This window comes from Anomaloglossus baeobatrachus, chromosome 5, assembly GCF_048569485.1.
Source record: "Anomaloglossus baeobatrachus isolate aAnoBae1 chromosome 5, aAnoBae1.hap1, whole genome shotgun sequence".
Taxonomy (NCBI): domain Eukaryota; kingdom Metazoa; phylum Chordata; class Amphibia; order Anura; family Aromobatidae; genus Anomaloglossus; species Anomaloglossus baeobatrachus.
The window spans coordinates 6,052,523-6,069,063 of NC_134357.1; the positions used below are offsets into that span (position 1 = coordinate 6,052,523).

Genomic DNA, 16,541 nt, shown 5'->3' on the forward strand with positions numbered 1-16,541 from the left:
AAGGAGGCGCACACAGCACCAAAACCGGGGAGAAGCCAGGAGAAGGAGGCGCACACAGCACCAAAACCGGGGAGAAGCCAGGAGAAGGAGGCGCACACAGCACCAAAACCGGGGAGAAGCCAAGAGAAGGAGGCGCACACAGCACCAAAACCGGGGAGAAGCCAGGAGAAGGAGGCGCACACAGCACCAAAACCGGGGAGAAGCCAAGAGAAGGAGGCGCACACAGCACCAAAACCGGGGAGAAGCCAGAAGGAGGCGCACACAGCACCAAAACCGGGGAGAAGCCAGGAGGAGGCGCACACTGCACCAAAACCAGGGAGAAGCCAAGAGAAGGAGGCGCACACAGCACCAAAACCGGGGAGAAGCCAGGAGAAGGAGGCGCACACAGCACCAAAACCGGGGAGAAGCCAGGAGAAGGAGGCGCACACAGCACCAAAACCGGGGAGAAGCCAGGAGAAGGAGGCGCACACAGCACCAAAACCGGGGAGAAGCCAGGAGAAGGAGGCGCACACTGCACCAAAACCGGGGAGAAGCCAGGAGAAGGAGGCGCACACAGCACCAAAACCGGGGAGAAGCCAGGAGAAGGAGGCGCACACAGCACCAAAACCGGGGAGAAGCCAGGAGAAGGAGGCGCACACAGCACCAAAACCGGGGAGAAGCCAGGAGAAGGAGGCGCACACAGCACCAAAACCGGGGAGAAGCCAGGAGAAGGAGGCGCACACAGCACCAAAACCGGGGAGAAGCCAGGAGAAGGAGGCGCACACAGCACCAAAACCGGGGAGAAGCCAGGAGAAGGAGGCGCACACAGCACCAAAACCGGGGAGAAGCCAGGAGAAGGAGGCGCACACAGCACCAAAACCGGGGAGAAGCCAGGAGAAGGAGGCGCACACAGCACCAAAACCGGGGAGAAGCCAGGAGAAGGAGGCGCACACTGCACCAAAACCGGGGAGAAGCCAGGAGAAGGAGGCGCACACAGCACCAAAACCGGGGAGAAGCCAGGAGAAGAAGGCGCACACAGCACCAAAACCGGGGAGAAGCCAGGAGAAGGAGGCGCACACAGCACCAAAACCGGGGAGAAGACAGGAGAAGGAGGCGCACACAGCACCAAAACCGGGGAGAAGACAGGAAAAGGAGGCGCACACAGCACCAAAACCGGGGAGAAGCCAGGAGGAGGCGGCGCACACAGCACCAAAACCGGGGAGAAGCCAGGAGAAGGAGGCGCACACAGCACCAAAACTGGGGAGAAGCCAGGAGAAGGAGGCGCACACAGCACCAAAACCGGGGAGAAGCCAGGAGAAGGAGGCGCACACAGCACCAAAACTGGGGAGAAGCCAGGAGAAGGAGGCGCACACAGCACCAAAACCGGGGAGAAGCCAGGAGAAGGAGGCGCACACAGCACCAAAACCGGGGAGAAGCCAGGAGAAGGAGGCGCACACAGCACCAAAACCGGGCAGAAGCCAGGAGAAGGTGGCGCACACAGCACCAAAACCGGGGAGAAGCCAGGAGAAGGAGGCGCACACAGCACCAAAACCGGGGAGAAGCCAGGAGAAGGAGGTGCACACAGCACCAAAACCGGGGAGAAGCCAGGAGAAGGAGGCGCACACAGCACCAAAACCGGGGAGAAGACAGGAAAAGGAGGCGCACACAGCACCAAAACCGGGGAGAAGCCAGGAGAAGGAGGCACACACAGCACCAAAACCGGGGAGAAGCCAGGAGAAGGAGGCGCACACAGCACCAAAACCGGGGAGAAGCCAGGAGAAGGAGGCGCACACAGCACCAAAACCGGGGGAAGGACGAGCACACAGCACCAAAACCGGGGAGAAGCCAGGAGAAGGAGGCGCACACAGCACCAAAACCGGGGAGAAGCCAGGAGAAGGAGGCGCACACAGCACCAAAACCGGGGGAAGGAGGCGCATGCAGCACCTAGACCGGGGAGAAGCCGGGAAAAGGAGGTGCACACAGCACCAAGACCGGGGAGAAGCCAGGAGGAGGCGCACGCAGCACCAAAACCGGGCGAAGGAAGCCCATGCAGAACCAAGACCAGGGAGAAGCTGGGTGGGGGGAGGAGGAGCATGCCGCACCAAGACCGGGAGAAGCCAGGAGAAGGAGGCGCACAAAGCACCAAAACAGGGGGAAGGAGGAGCACGCCGCACCAAGACCGGGGAGAGGTTGGGGGAAGGAGGCACACGCAGGACATATGGCCTGGGGGACAAGGTATCAGGGGCGATTCTTGGGGGCAACACGTTGACACCCACGTCACTTTTCCCCCGGACCCTGGGGGAAGAACAGTGACCTCCACATGTCACTATACCCCAGACCCTAGGGGGCAGCACGGTGACCCTCATATGTCACTATACCCCGGACCCTAGGGGGCAGCACTGAGACCCCCACATGTCACTATACCCCAGACCCTGGGGGAAGCAGGGAAGCTCTGGGCCCAGTATTGTGACCCCTCTTTTCAGCACTGTGTGGCGGTGCCGACTGCGGGTGGTCACACGGAGCAGAGTAATTGAGCGGCTTTATAGAATAATTGCAGATTGCTGTTGCCTCGTCATGGACCCAGATATTAGCTTATAAGGAGCGCAGCGCAGGACCCCCGGACTCGACCCCCGACCTCCAAAGTGTTTTCATTGAAGTTAATTTGTGTTCTGTGGCCGAGTCATTATAAGCGCAGGAAGGCGGCGGCCGCCATTCACCGGGGTCACCGCAAGAAGGAGAGGCAGAGGGTGGGGGAGCGGACAACTGGGCGAGGAGGGGGCCGCTCAGAGCTGATAATATACAGAGAGGGAGAGGAGGGGGCCCCAGAGCCGATAATATACAGGGAGGGCGAGGAGGGGCCCCCAGAGCAGATAATATATGGGGAGGGCGAGGAGGGGGCCCCAGAGCCGATAATATACAGGGAGGGCGAGGAGGGGGCCCCAGAACCGATAATATACAGGGAAGGCTAGGAAGTGCCCCCAGAGCACATAATATACAGGGAGAGCGAGGAGGGGCTCCCAGAACCGATAATATACAGGGAGGGCTAGTAGGGGCCCCCAGAGCCAATAATATACAGGGAGGGCGAGGAGGGGCCCCCAGAGCCAATAATATACAGGGAGGGCGAGGAGGGGCCCCCAGAGCCAATAATATACAGGGAGGGCGAGGAGGGGCCCCCAGAGCCAATAATATAAAGGGAGGGCGAGGGGAGGCCCCCAGAGACAATAATATACAGGGAGGGCGAGGAGGGGCCCCCAGAGCCAATAATATACAGGGAGGGCGAGGAGGGGCCCCCAGAGCCAATAATATACAGGGAGGGCGAGGAGGGGCCCTCAGAGCCAATAATATACAGGGAGGGCGAGGAGGGGCCCCCAGAGCCAATAATATACAGGGAGGTTGAGGAGGGGCCCCCAGAGCAGATAATATATAGGTAGGATGAGGAGGGGGCCCCAGAGCCAATAATATACAGGGAGGGCGAGGAGGGGCCACTCAGAGCTGATAATATACAGGGAGGGCGAGGAGGGGGCCCCAGAGCCAATAATATACAGGGAGGGCGAGGAGGGGCCCCCAGAGCCAATAATATACAGGGAGGGCGAGGAGGGGCCCCAGAGCCAATAATATAAAGAGAGGGCGAGGAGGGGGCCCCAGAGCCAATAATATACAGGGAGGGCGAGGAGGGGGCCCCAGAGCCAATAATATACAGGGAGGGCGAGGAGGGGGCCCCAGAGCCGATAATATACAGGGAGGGCGAGGAGGGGGCCCCAGAGCAGATAATATATGGGGAGGGCGAGGAGGGGGCCCCAGAGCCGATAATATACTGGGAGGGCGAGGAGGGGGCCCCAGAGCAGATAATATATGGGGAGGGCGAGGAGGGGGCCCCAGAGCCAATAATATACAGGGAGGGCGAGGAGGGGGCCCCAGAGCAGATAATATATGGGGAGAGCGAGGAGGGGGCCCCAGAGCCGATAATATACAGGGAGGGCGAGGAGGGGGCCCCAGAGCCGATAATATACAGGGAGGGCGAGGAGGGGGCCCCAGAGCAGATAATATATGGGGAGGGCGAGGAGGGGGCCCCAGAGCCGATAATATACAGGGAGGGCGAGGAGGGGGCCCCAGAGCAGATAATATATGGGGAGGGCGAGGAGGGGACCCCAGAGCTGATAATAAGCTGGGAGGGCGAGGAGGGGGCCCCACAGCAGATAATATATGGGGAGGGCGAGGAGGGGGCCCCAGAGCAGATAATATATGGGGAGGGCGAGGAGGGGACCCCAGAGCTGATAATAAGCTGGGAGGGCGAGGAGGGGGCCCCACAGCAGATAATATATGGGGAGGGCGAGGAGGGGGCCCCAGAGCAGATAATATATGGGGAGGGCGAGGAGGGGGCCCCAGAGCCGATAATATACAGGGAGGGCGAGGAGGGGGCCCCAGAGCAGATAATATATGGGGAGGGCGAGGAGGGGACCCCAGAGCTGATAATAAGCTGGGAGGGCGAGGAGGGGGCCCCAGAGCAGATAATATATGGGGAGGGCGAGGAGGGGGCCCCAGAGCTGATAATATATGGGGAGGGCGAGGAGGGGGCCCCAGAGCCGATAATATACAGGGAGGGCGAGGAGGGGGCCCCAGAGCAGATAATATATGGGGAGGGCCAGGAGGGGACCCCAGAGCTGATAATAAGCTGGGAGGGCGAGGAGGGGCCCCCAGAGCCAATAATATACAGGGAGGGCGAGGAGGGGCCCCCAGAGCCAATAATATACAGGGAGGGCGAGGAGGGGCCCTCAGAGCCAATAATATACAGGGAGGGCGAGGAGGGGCCCCCAGAGCCAATAATATACAGGGAGGTTGAGGAGGGGCCCCCAGAGCAGATAATATATAGGTAGGATGAGGAGGGGGCCCCAGAGCCAATAATATACAGGGAGGGCGAGGAGGGGCCACTCAGAGCTGATAATATACAGGGAGGGCGAGGAGGGGGCCCCAGAGCCAATAATATACAGGGAGGGCGAGGAGGGGCCCCCAGAGCCAATAATATACAGGGAGGGCGAGGAGGGGCCCCAGAGCCAATAATATAAAGAGAGGGCGAGGAGGGGGCCCCAGAGCCAATAATATACAGGGAGGGCGAGGAGGGGGCCCCAGAGCCAATAATATACAGGGAGGGCGAGGAGGGGGCCCCAGAGCCGATAATATACAGGGAGGGCGAGGAGGGGGCCCCAGAGTAGATAATATATGGGGAGGGCGAGGAGGGGGCCCCAGAGCCGATAATATACTGGGAGGGCGAGGAGGGGGCCCCAGAGCAGATAATATATGGGGAGGGCGAGGAGGGGGCCCCAGAGCCAATAATATACAGGGAGGGCGAGGAGGGGGCCCCAGAGCAGATAATATATGGGGAGAGCGAGGAGGGGGCCCCAGAGCCGATAATATACAGGGAGGGCGAGGAGGGGGCCCCAGAGCCGATAATATACAGGGAGGGCGAGGAGGGGGCCCCAGAGCAGATAATATATGGGGAGGGCGAGGAGGGGGCCCCAGAGCCGATAATATACAGGGAGGGCGAGGAGGGGGCCCCAGAGCAGATAATATATGGGGAGGGCGAGGAGGGGACCCCAGAGCTGATAATAAGCTGGGAGGGCGAGGAGGGGGCCCCACAGCAGATAATATATGGGGAGGGCGAGGAGGGGGCCCCAGAGCAGATAATATATGGGGAGGGCGAGGAGGGGACCCCAGAGCTGATAATAAGCTGGGAGGGCGAGGAGGGGGCCCCACAGCAGATAATATATGGGGAGGGCGAGGAGGGGGCCCCAGAGCAGATAATATATGGGGAGGGCGAGGAGGGGGCCCCAGAGCCGATAATATACAGGGAGGGCGAGGAGGGGGCCCCAGAGCAGATAATATATGGGGAGGGCGAGGAGGGGACCCCAGAGCTGATAATAAGCTGGGAGGGCGAGGAGGGGGCCCCAGAGCAGATAATATATGGGGAGGGCGAGGAGGGGGCCCCAGAGCTGATAATATATGGGGAGGGCGAGGAGGGGGCCCCAGAGCCGATAATATACAGGGAGGGCGAGGAGGGGGCCCCAGAGCAGATAATATATGGGGAGGGCCAGGAGGGGACCCCAGAGCTGATAATAAGCTGGGAGGGCGAGGAGGGGGCCCCACAGCAGATAATATATGGGGAGGGCGAGGAGGGGGCCCCAGAGCTGATAATAAGCAGGGAGGGCAAGGACGGGACTCCTCACAGCTGATATACCGGGAGGGTGAAGAGAGGCCCCAGTGCCAATAATATACGGGGAGAGCGAGGAGGGGGGCCCCAGAGCTGATAATATACAGGAATAACACCTATTACTCTCTGTTATCAGCCATTACTGGGGGCGAAGACTGTAGGACAGGTAAGTACAATCTATTACTCCCTGTTATCAGCCATTACTGGGGGAGGAGACTGTAGTACAGGTGAGTACAGTCTATTGCTCCCTGTTATCAGCCATTACTGGGGGAGGAGACTGTAGGACAGGTGAGTACAGTCTATTGCTCCCTGTTATCAGCCATTACTTGGGGAGGAGACTGTAGGACAGGTGAGTACAATCCATCACCCCCTGTTATCAGCCATTACTGGGGGAGGAGACTGTAGGACAGGTGAGTACAGTCTATTGCTCCCTGTTATCAGCTATTACTGGGGGAGGAGACTGTAGGACAGGTGAGTACAGTCTATTGCTCCCTGTTATCAGCCATTACTTGGGGAGGAGACTGTAGGACAGGTGAGTACAATCTATTACTCCCTGTTATCAGACATTACTGGGGGAGGAGACTGTAGGACAAATGAGTACAATCTATTACTCCCTGTTATCAGCCATTACTGGGGGAGGAGACTGTAGGACAGGTGAGTATAATCTATTACTCCCTGTTATCAGCCATTACTGGGGGGGGGAGACTGTAGGACAGGTGAGTACAATCTATCACCCCCTGTTATCAGCCATTACTGGGGGAGGAGATTGTAGGACAGGTGAGTACAGTCTATTGCTCCCTGTCATCAGCCATTACTTGGGGAGGAGACTGTAGGACAGGTGAGTACAATCTATCACCCCCTGTTATCAGCCATTACTGGGGGAGGAGACTGTAGGACAGATGAGTACAGTCTATTGCTCCCTGTTATCAGCCATTACTGGGGGAGGAGGCTGTAGGACAGGTGAGTACAATCTATTACTCCCTGTTATCAGCCATTACTGGGGGAGGAGACTGTAGGACAGGTGAGTACAATCTATCACCCCCTGTTATCAGCCATTACTGGGGGTGGGACTGTAGGACAGGTGAGTACAGTTTATTGCTCTCTGTTATCTGACAGTTGTTACAAAGAGTGTACAGATCTGATGTATTGCGCCTCCTGTGCAGCGCTTTGGTGGCTGTTGGTGGGTGTGCGGTCAGTGGCGGTCTGGTGGGTGTGCGGTCAGTGGCGGTCTGGTGGCTGTTGGTGGGTGTGCGGTCAGTGGCGGTCTGGTGGCTGTTGGTGGGTGTGCGGTCAGTGGCGGTCTGGTGGCTGTTGGTGGGTGTGCGGTCACTGGCGGTCTGGTGGCTGTTGGTGGGTGTGCGGTCACTGGCGGTCTGGTGGCTGTTGGTGGGTGTGCGGTCACTGGCGGTCTGGTGGGTGTGCGGTCACTGGCGGTCTGGTGGCTGTTGGTGGGTGTGCGGTCAGTGGCGGTCTGGTGGCTGTTGATGGGTGTGCGGTCAGTGGCGGTCTGGTGGGTGTGCGGTCAGTGGCGGTCTGGTGGCTGTTGGTGGGTGTGCGGTCACTGGCGGTCTGGTGGCTGTTGGTGGGTGTGCGGTCAGTGGCGGTCTGGTGGCTGTTGGTGGGTGTGCGGTCAGTGGCGGTCTGGTGGCTGTTGGTGGGTGTGCGGTCAGTGGCGGTCTGGTGGCTGTTGGTGGGTGTGCGGTCAGTGGCGGTCTGGTGGCTGTTGGTGGGTGTGCGGTCACTGGCGGTCTGGTGGCTGTTGGTGGGTGTGCGGTCAGTGGCGGTCTGGTGGCTGTTGGTGGGTGTGCGGTCAGTGGCGGTCTGGTGGCTGTTGGTGGGTGTGCGGTCAGTGGCGGTCTGGTGGCTGTTGGTGGGTGTGCGGTCAGTGGCGGTCTGGTGGCTGTTGGTGGGTGTGCGGTCAGTGGCGGTCTGGTGGCTGTTGGTGGGTGTGCGGTCAGTGGCGGTCTGGTGGCTGTTGGTGGGTGTGCGGTCAGTGGCGGTCTGGTGGCTGTTGGTGGGTGTGCGGTCAGTGGCGGTCTGGTGGCTGTTGGTGGGTGTGCGGTCAGTGGCGGTCTGGTGGCTGTTGGTGGGTGTGCGGTCAGTGGCGGTCTGGTGGCTGTTGGTGGGTGTGCGGTCAGTGGCGGTCTGGTGGCTGTTGGTGGGTGTGCGGTCAGTGGCGGTCTGGTGGCTGTTGGTGGGTGTGCGGTCAGTGGCGGTCTGGTGGCTGTTGGTGGGTGTGCGGTCAGTGGCGGTCTGGTGGCTGTTGGTGGGTGTGCGGTCAGTGGCGGTCTGGTGGCTGTTGGTGGGTGTGCGGTCTGGTGGCTGTTGGTGGGTGTGTGGTCAACGCGGTTTGTCCGTCCCTCCATGTCGCGGGCGCGGCTCCAGCCTTCATTACCATAACAGCTTTCTTGGATTTATCGGTTCTTTCCGCGTTTCATGATAATGAGCATTAATTTATATTAAGTGGCTGTTTCCTGTCGGACGCTCGGGAAGACGACGATTTACAGCAAATTCCCGGTAAAACGACAGGTTCCGAGCGGAGAACTGAAATTAACCCTTCGCACTGAGGAACACGAGAAATAAGAGGAATGGGATAATACAGCGAGACTCCGGAACCTGGGATATCTGGTGATGACAGTATAAAACTGGCACCGGGCACGAGGCGCCTCCGGACCACCCGCTGAACACCCGCTGACCCGGACCACCCGCTAAACACCCGCTGATCCGGACCACCCACTGAACACCCGCTGATCTGGCCCACCCACTAATTCGGCACATCCACTGAACACCCGCTGATCCAGCATATCCACTGAACACCTGCTAATCTGGCCCACCCGCTGAACACCTGCTAATCTGGCCCACCCGCTGAACACCCGTTGATCTGGTCCACCCGCTGATCCGGCCAAACCGCTGAACACCCACTGCTCCAGCTCACCCGCTGAACACCCGTTGATCTGGCCCACCCAATGAACACCTGCTGATACGGCACACCTGCTAATCCGGATCATCTGTTCAACACCCGCTGATCCGGCCCACATGCTGAACACCCGCTGATCCAGACCACAGGCTGAACACCCGCTGATCCAGACCACAGGCTGAACACCCGCTGATCAGGCCCACTCGCTGATGCGGCCCACATGCTGAACACCCGCTGATCCGGCCCACTCGCTGATCCGGCCCACATGCTGAACACCCGCTGATCCGGCCCACTCGCTGATCCGGCCCACATGCTGAACACCCGCTGATCCAGACCACAAGCTGAATACCCGCTGATCCGGCCCACTCGCTGATGTGGCCCACATGCTGAACACCCGCTGATCCGGCCCACATGCTGAACACCCGCTGATCCAGACCACAGGCTGAACACCCGCTGATCCAGACCACCCGCTGATCCAGACCACCCGCCGATCACCCGCTGATCCAAACCACAGGCTGAACACCCGCTGATCCAGACCACAGGCAGAACACCCGCTGATCCGGCACAGCACTACACCTGGACCTCGGCCGCCAGATTAATGCAAGTCCACAGGATCTGCCATCAATCACTGGATGTATCGATCGATGATTAGTTTTCACTGCAAATTTATTGCAACATATAAAATAAGATGACACAATGCCCGACAACAATGTATCAATTCTGCGCCAAGGAAACTGTCACCCATAGCAACCACCAGACTCCAGGGTTTCCATTCTATATAAGAAATGAATATTTCCCCGACTTTCCATTAGTCGTCATCTGTAGAGATGAGCGGCCCCGGGAATGTTTGGCCGGACCCAATATAAGTCAATAGAGACCCGAACTTCACTGCTGTAAAATGGTCGTAGTGAGGGCTAGGGGGCTGCAAAAGGACACCCAACGGGGGTAAGAGCAGGACACATGCCCTGCAAACAAATGTGGATAAGGAATAAATAAAAAAAATGAAGTGGGGTCCCCCCTATATTTAATAGCTCCCTCGTTCACCAATGTATTAATTATAAAGAAATCCTGGAAGTTCCAACATAATGCAAAGTGTAATGTCCCACGACACCCATCAAACCCTATGGAGCATCGTTCTGAGAAGGGTCTCAGAACGAGGCTCCATATGAATCAATAGGCGTCGTGGGACATTACACTTTGCATTATGTCGGAACTTCCAGGATTTCTTTTTAATTAATACATTGGTGAACGAGGTCGTGTGGGAGCCTTTATTCAAATAAACTATTTTCCCCAGTGTGTCTGTGTTTTTTAACTCTACACTTGCCAGGTTAGCAATGGGTGTGTCTGATAGACCCCTCTCCACTACAAACCCCTTAGCTTGATGACAGCTGTCAATTCACAGCTGACATCAACCCTAAAAGTATTACCCTGATTGCTACCGCACCAGGGCAATCAGGAAGAGCCAGGCAAAGCGCCAAAATTGGAGCATATCGTGATGTAACTACTTCTGGGGCGGCTGCGGGATGCTATTTTTAGGCTGGGAAGGGCCAAATAACCATGGGCCTCCCCAGTCTGATAAAACCAGCCCCCAGCTGTCTGCTTTAACTTGGCTGTTGATCAAAAATAGGGGGGATCCCACACCGTTTTTTAATCTTTATTGTTCATAGCAGTCTACTGTCATGTTCTGCATGCAATAAAGCTTATTGATTGGTTGCACTGCAGCCTTTCAACAAACTTTATTAGCATACGCATAGCAGCCAAAATCAGACACTGACCTTTTTTTTTTACAGTCCTTATTCAAGTTCAAGTCCTGATCTTTACAGGTCGGGTTCGCTCATTCCTAGTCATGTGTTAATTTCTCACCATCTCTGAGCAATGATCCGTCCACAGACAAGTGACAAGTGTAGACAATACTCCAGGGTGATACATTGTAACAAACCAGCAGAGATGCAGCTTTCATCCCTCTCTGTATGGCTCACCTGATTGTCCTGGTGGAGGGACCCCGGCCAATCCTCTCGGCAGACAGAGAAAGACGGTGAGGACAGCGGCTTTGTTCCCTGAACACGGCTCTATGGCGATCGGTTTTGGCACACCCTGCGGGAATAAAAAGAGGTGGTTACTCCATATACATGACACCTATATGAAGATGAATCTATAGGGGAGGACGGAGAGAAGACGGCCATGGATGACGGACTGCCGAGAGATCCCGGGGTGTGTGACCCTAGGTCAGATAGGAGAGATCTCTACAGAAGCTGGCCGACGACCAATGACTCCTGATCGGCCGACAACCAATGACTCCTGATCGGCCGACAACCAATGACTCCTGATCGGCCGACGACCAATGACTCCTGATCGGCCGACGACCAATGACTCCTGATCGGCCGACGACCAATGACTCCTGATCCGCCGACAACCAATGACTCCTGATCCGCCGACAACCAATGACTCCTGATCCGCCGACAACCAATGACTCCTGATCCGCCGACAACCAATGACTCCTGATCCGCCGACAACCAATGACTCCTGATCCGCCGACAACCAATGACTCCTGATCCGCCGACGACCAATGACTCCTGATCCGCCGACGACCAATGACTCCTGATCGGCCGACAACCAATGACTCCTGATCCGCCGACAACCAATGACTCCTGATCGGCCGACGACCAATGACTCCTGATCCGCCGACAACCAATGACGCCTGATCCGCCGACGACCAATGACTCCTGATCCGCCGACAACCAATGACTCCTGATCCGCCGACGACCAATGACTCCTGATCCGCCGACGACCAATGACTCCTGATCCGCCGACGACCAATGACTCCTGATCCGCCGACGACCAATGACTCCTGATCGGCCGACGACCAATGACTCCTGATCTGCCGACGACCAATGACTCCTGATCCGCCGACAACCAATGACTCCTGATCCGCCGACAACCAATGACTCCTGATCCGCCGACAACCAATGACTCCTGATCCGCCGACGACCAATGACTCCTGATCCGCCGACGACCAATGACTCCTGATCCGCCGACGACCAATGACTCCTGATCTGCCGACGACCAATGACTCCTGATCCGCCGACAACCAATGACTCCTGATCCGCCGACGACCAATGACTCCTGATCCGCCGACGACCAATGACTCCTGATCCGCCGACAACCAATGACTCCTGATCCGCCGACAACCAATGACTCCTGATCCGCCGACGACCAATGACTCCTGATCCGCCGACGACCAATGACTCCTGATCCGCCGACGACCAATGACTCCTGATCCGCCAACAACCAATGACTCCTGATCCGCCGACAACCAATGACTCCTGATCGGCCGACGACCAATGACTCCTGATCCGCCGACGACCAATGACTCCTGATCTGCCGACGACCAATGACTCCTGATCCGCCGACGACCAATGACTCCTGATCCGCCGACGACCAATGACTCCTGATCCGCCGACGACCAATGACTCCTGATCCGCCAAACTGCCGAATTCCACATCATGATCATCGCTCGGCTTTACCAGAAAACCACATTGTAGATATCGGAACTTGATATGTAATTGCTGGTGGCTGGCGCAGCACAGCTCTGAGACAAAGGACTAGGACCAGAACTATACTAATAAGATGTCCGGGAAAAGGACTGTAGGACCAGAATGTCAGGGACGAGGAAGTCCTTGATAAAAACAATAGGACCAAAGTGTACAAGACTGTAGTACCAGAATGTCAGGGACCAGGACTGTAGGATTAGAATGTCAGGGACCAGGACTATAGGTCCAGAACGTCAGGGACCAGGACAGTAGGACCAGGATGTCAGGGACCAGGACTGTGAGACCAGGATGTCAGGGACCAAGACAGTAGGACCAGAATATCAGGGACCAGGACTGCAGGACCAGAATGTCAGAGACCAAGATTGTAGGACCAGAATGTCAGGGACCAGGACTGTAAGACCAGAATGTCAGGGACCAAGATTGTAGGACCAGAATGTCAGGGACCAGGACTGTAAGACCAGAATGTCAGGGACCAGGACTGTAAGACCAGAATGTCAGGGACGAGGATGTCCTTGATAAAAACAATAGGACCAAAGTGTACAGGACTGTAGGGCCAGAATGTCAGGGACCAGGACTGTAGGACCAGAATGTCAGGGACCAGGACTATAGGTCCAGAACGTCAGGGACCAGGAGAGTAGGACCAGGATGTCAGGGACCAGGACTGTGGGACCAGGATGTCAGGGACCAGGACTGTGACACCAGGATGTCAGGGACCAGGACTGTGAGACCAGGATGTCAGGGACCAGGACTGTGAGACCAGGATGTCAGGGACCAGGACTGTGGGACCAGAATGTCAGGGACCAGGACTGTGGGACCAGAATGCCAGGGACCAAGACTGTAGGACCAAGATATCAGGGACCAGGATGTCCTTGATGAAAACCATAGGACTAAAGTGTACAGGACTGTAGGACAAGGATGTCTGGGAGAAAAACAATAAGATAAGGATGTCAGGGACCAAAACTGTAGGACAAGGATGTCAGGGACCAGATGTCACGCTGTAACTGTAGAATAGCAAGGGCTAGGGGGCTCCTATAGTGTCCCTCATGTTTGGGGACCCTAGGCTATAGAGCAATAATTGTGTATATGGGAATGAACTATTCAGGTACAACATACAATTCCCATTTCCCCTCACACTACAGTCCCAGTGATATAATGTACTGGTCATTACTGGGGCATCCGGCGGTGGTCATCAATGCCCGGGTTTGGTCACACACGATGTATCATCTTCTCTACCTGAGCAATATCTCCTTGTTGCTCCTCTAGTGAGATACAGAAATCATATACTGTATATACTGTATATCTGCAGCCTCCTGATGTACCGCTATATGAAGAAACGCGTGGATAAAGCATTACTGGGCGTGCTCCAGAGGCGCGAGGTGACGGCGCCATCTTCCTTCACTTCTCTCCAGGGTCAGTACAGACTGGTCACTGGCTGCAAAGCCAAGGAGAAGCTGCCGAGGAGAAGCTGCCGAGGAGAGGAGTAACTCTGCTGCTGCTATTAGATTCTTACAGACGTACCCCGCCCCCTCTTTACCCCGTCCCCTCTATACCCCGTCCCCTCTTTACCCCTGTCCCCTCTTTACCCCTGTCCCCTCTTTACCCGTCCCCTCTTTACCCCCGTCCAGTCTTTACCCCCGTCCCCTCTTTACCCCCGTCCCCTCTTTGCCCCGTCCCCTCTTTACCCCCGTCCCCTCTTTACCCCCGTCCCCTCTTTACCCCGTCCCCTCTTTGCCCTGCTCCTCTTCACCCCTTCCCTCTTTGCCCTGTCCCCTCTTTACCCCGTCCCCTCTTTACCCTGCTCCTCTTCACCCCTTCCCTCTTTGCCCCGTCCCCTCTTTACCCCGCCCCTTCTTTTCCACCGTCCCCCTTTGCCCCGCCCCCTCTTTGCCCCGCCCCCTCTTTGCCTCGTCCCCTTTGCCCCGCCCCCTCTTTGCCCCGCCCCTCTTTGCCCCGTCCCTCTGCTGTTTATCTCCCTCCCCTGTTTCCCCTTGAGTTAGACAGTTTACAGGTTGAGTGAGGGCTAGCCATCCATGAGCGGGGTGCCATGATATGTAGGGTGCTCACCTCTGCGGGCAGGTAGGGCTGGACAGTCAGGGCTATCCTAGGCACAGTTTGTGTCCCTATTTCCAATCCTCTGATCTTGACTGATTTTTACCTAGTATTTAATTTATATGTCACATGCATTATATCACTGGGATTGTGGTGGGCCGCTTGGCTATCCCTAACCTCTGGATTACCCCTGATGGTGGAGATGCCAGAGCCCCGTGCCTGGCTATTCTCCTGATCAGAACTTAACTGTCCCCCCCTTCATGAAGGGCAGGGGCAGGAGTGTGACCATAACACAGATAAAGACAAACAGGGAGAAAACAAAACTCAGACACACTGCAAACTCACCGGAATAAACAGTAAGAAAGTAAGGAGAAAAGCAAGAGGAGTAAGGCAGTGACAAAAGGACAACACGGCTTAACACTACAACTGCTTACACCATCAAAGCACTACAACCACCAGTGAGCCTGGATCACAGCACCTCACCAGACCAGCATAGAGAAGCTATGGCTGGCATTAATGGACGAGTCCAGCCACAGTATACAGGAGGGGAGTGAATGTGACTGGCTCCTCCACATCATGTGATCAAATGAGGCTAACAAGCAGACCAGCATTAACTCTTGCTAACCTGCCCAACAACTACAAGTCTGTGGGTGACCCCCTGAATCTGCCTGCGCTCACAGACATCAGAGAAGACGGCAGGCAGCGAGAGTCTGCAGGTACAAACCTGCACCAGAACCTTACAACAAGGACCGCAAGAACTAGGACTTTATGAACAGAATGTCAAGGACCAAAACTGTAGTATGTCTGGGGTCAGAACTGTAGGACCGGTATATTGGGGACCAGGACTGTAGGACCAGTAAGTTAGGGACCAGGACTGTAGGACCGGTAAGTTAGGGACCAGGACTGTAGGATCGGTAAGTTAGGGACCAGGACTGTAGGATCGGTAAATTAGGGACCAGGACTGTAGGACCAGTAAGTTAGGGACCAGGACTGTAGGACCGGTAAGTTAGGGACCAGGACTGTAGGACCGGTAAGTTAGGGACCAGGACTGTAGGATCGGTATGTTAGGGACCAGGACTGTAGGATCGGTAAATTAGGGACCAGGACTGTAGGACCGGTAAGTTAGGGACCAGGACTGTAGGATCGTTAAGTTAGGGACCAGGACTGTAGGACCGGTAAGTTAGGGACCAGGACTGTAGGATCGGTAAGTTAGGGACCAGGACTGTAGGATCGGTAAATTAGGGACCAGGACTGTACGACCGGTAAGTTAGGGACCAGGACTGTAGGATCGGTATGTTAGGGACCAGGACTGTAGGACCGGTAAGTTAGGGACCAGGACTGTAGGATCGGTAAGTTAGGGACCAGGACTGTAGGATCGGTAAGTTAGGGACCAGGACTGTAGGACCGGTAAGTTAGGGACCAGGACTGTAGGACCGGTAAGTTAGGGACCAGGACTGTAGGACCGGTAAGTTAGGGACCAGGACTGTAGGACCGGTAAGTTAGGGACCAGGACTGTAGGATCGGTATGCTAGGGACCAGGACTGTAGGACCGGTGAGTTAGGGACCAGGACTGTAGGACCGGTAAGTTAGGGACCAGGACTGTAGGACCGGTAAGTTAGGGACCAGGACTGTAGGATTGGTAAGTTAGGGACAAGGACTGTAGGACCGGTAAGTTAGGGACCAGGACTGTAGGATCGGTATGTTAGGGACCAGGACTGTAGGACCGGTGAGTTAGGGACCAGGACTGTAGGACCGGTAAGTTAGGGACCAGGACTGTAGGACCGGTAAGTTAGGGACCAGGACTGTAGGATCGGTATGTTAGGGACCTGGACTGTAGGAC

The 16,541-nt window shown here is 56.5% G+C and overlaps 1 protein-coding gene across 29 annotated transcripts in view; it reads right to left on the reverse strand.

The window, feature by feature from the left end:
* The window catches only part of ATRNL1 (attractin like 1), a 721,691-nt gene that overhangs the window by 29,342 nt on the left and 675,808 nt on the right, over positions 1-16,541 (reverse strand). For all 29 annotated transcript variants that reach the window (XR_012754170.1, XR_012754182.1, XR_012754180.1 and 26 more), the window contains exon 28: positions 11,081-11,195. Coding sequence is in view for 1 of the 29 variants with exons in the window: in XM_075348149.1 (XP_075204264.1) it covers positions 11,081-11,195 (115 nt within the window). In the remaining 28 variants the exon portion in view is untranslated. The remainder of the gene's footprint in view (positions 1-11,080; positions 11,196-16,541) is intronic.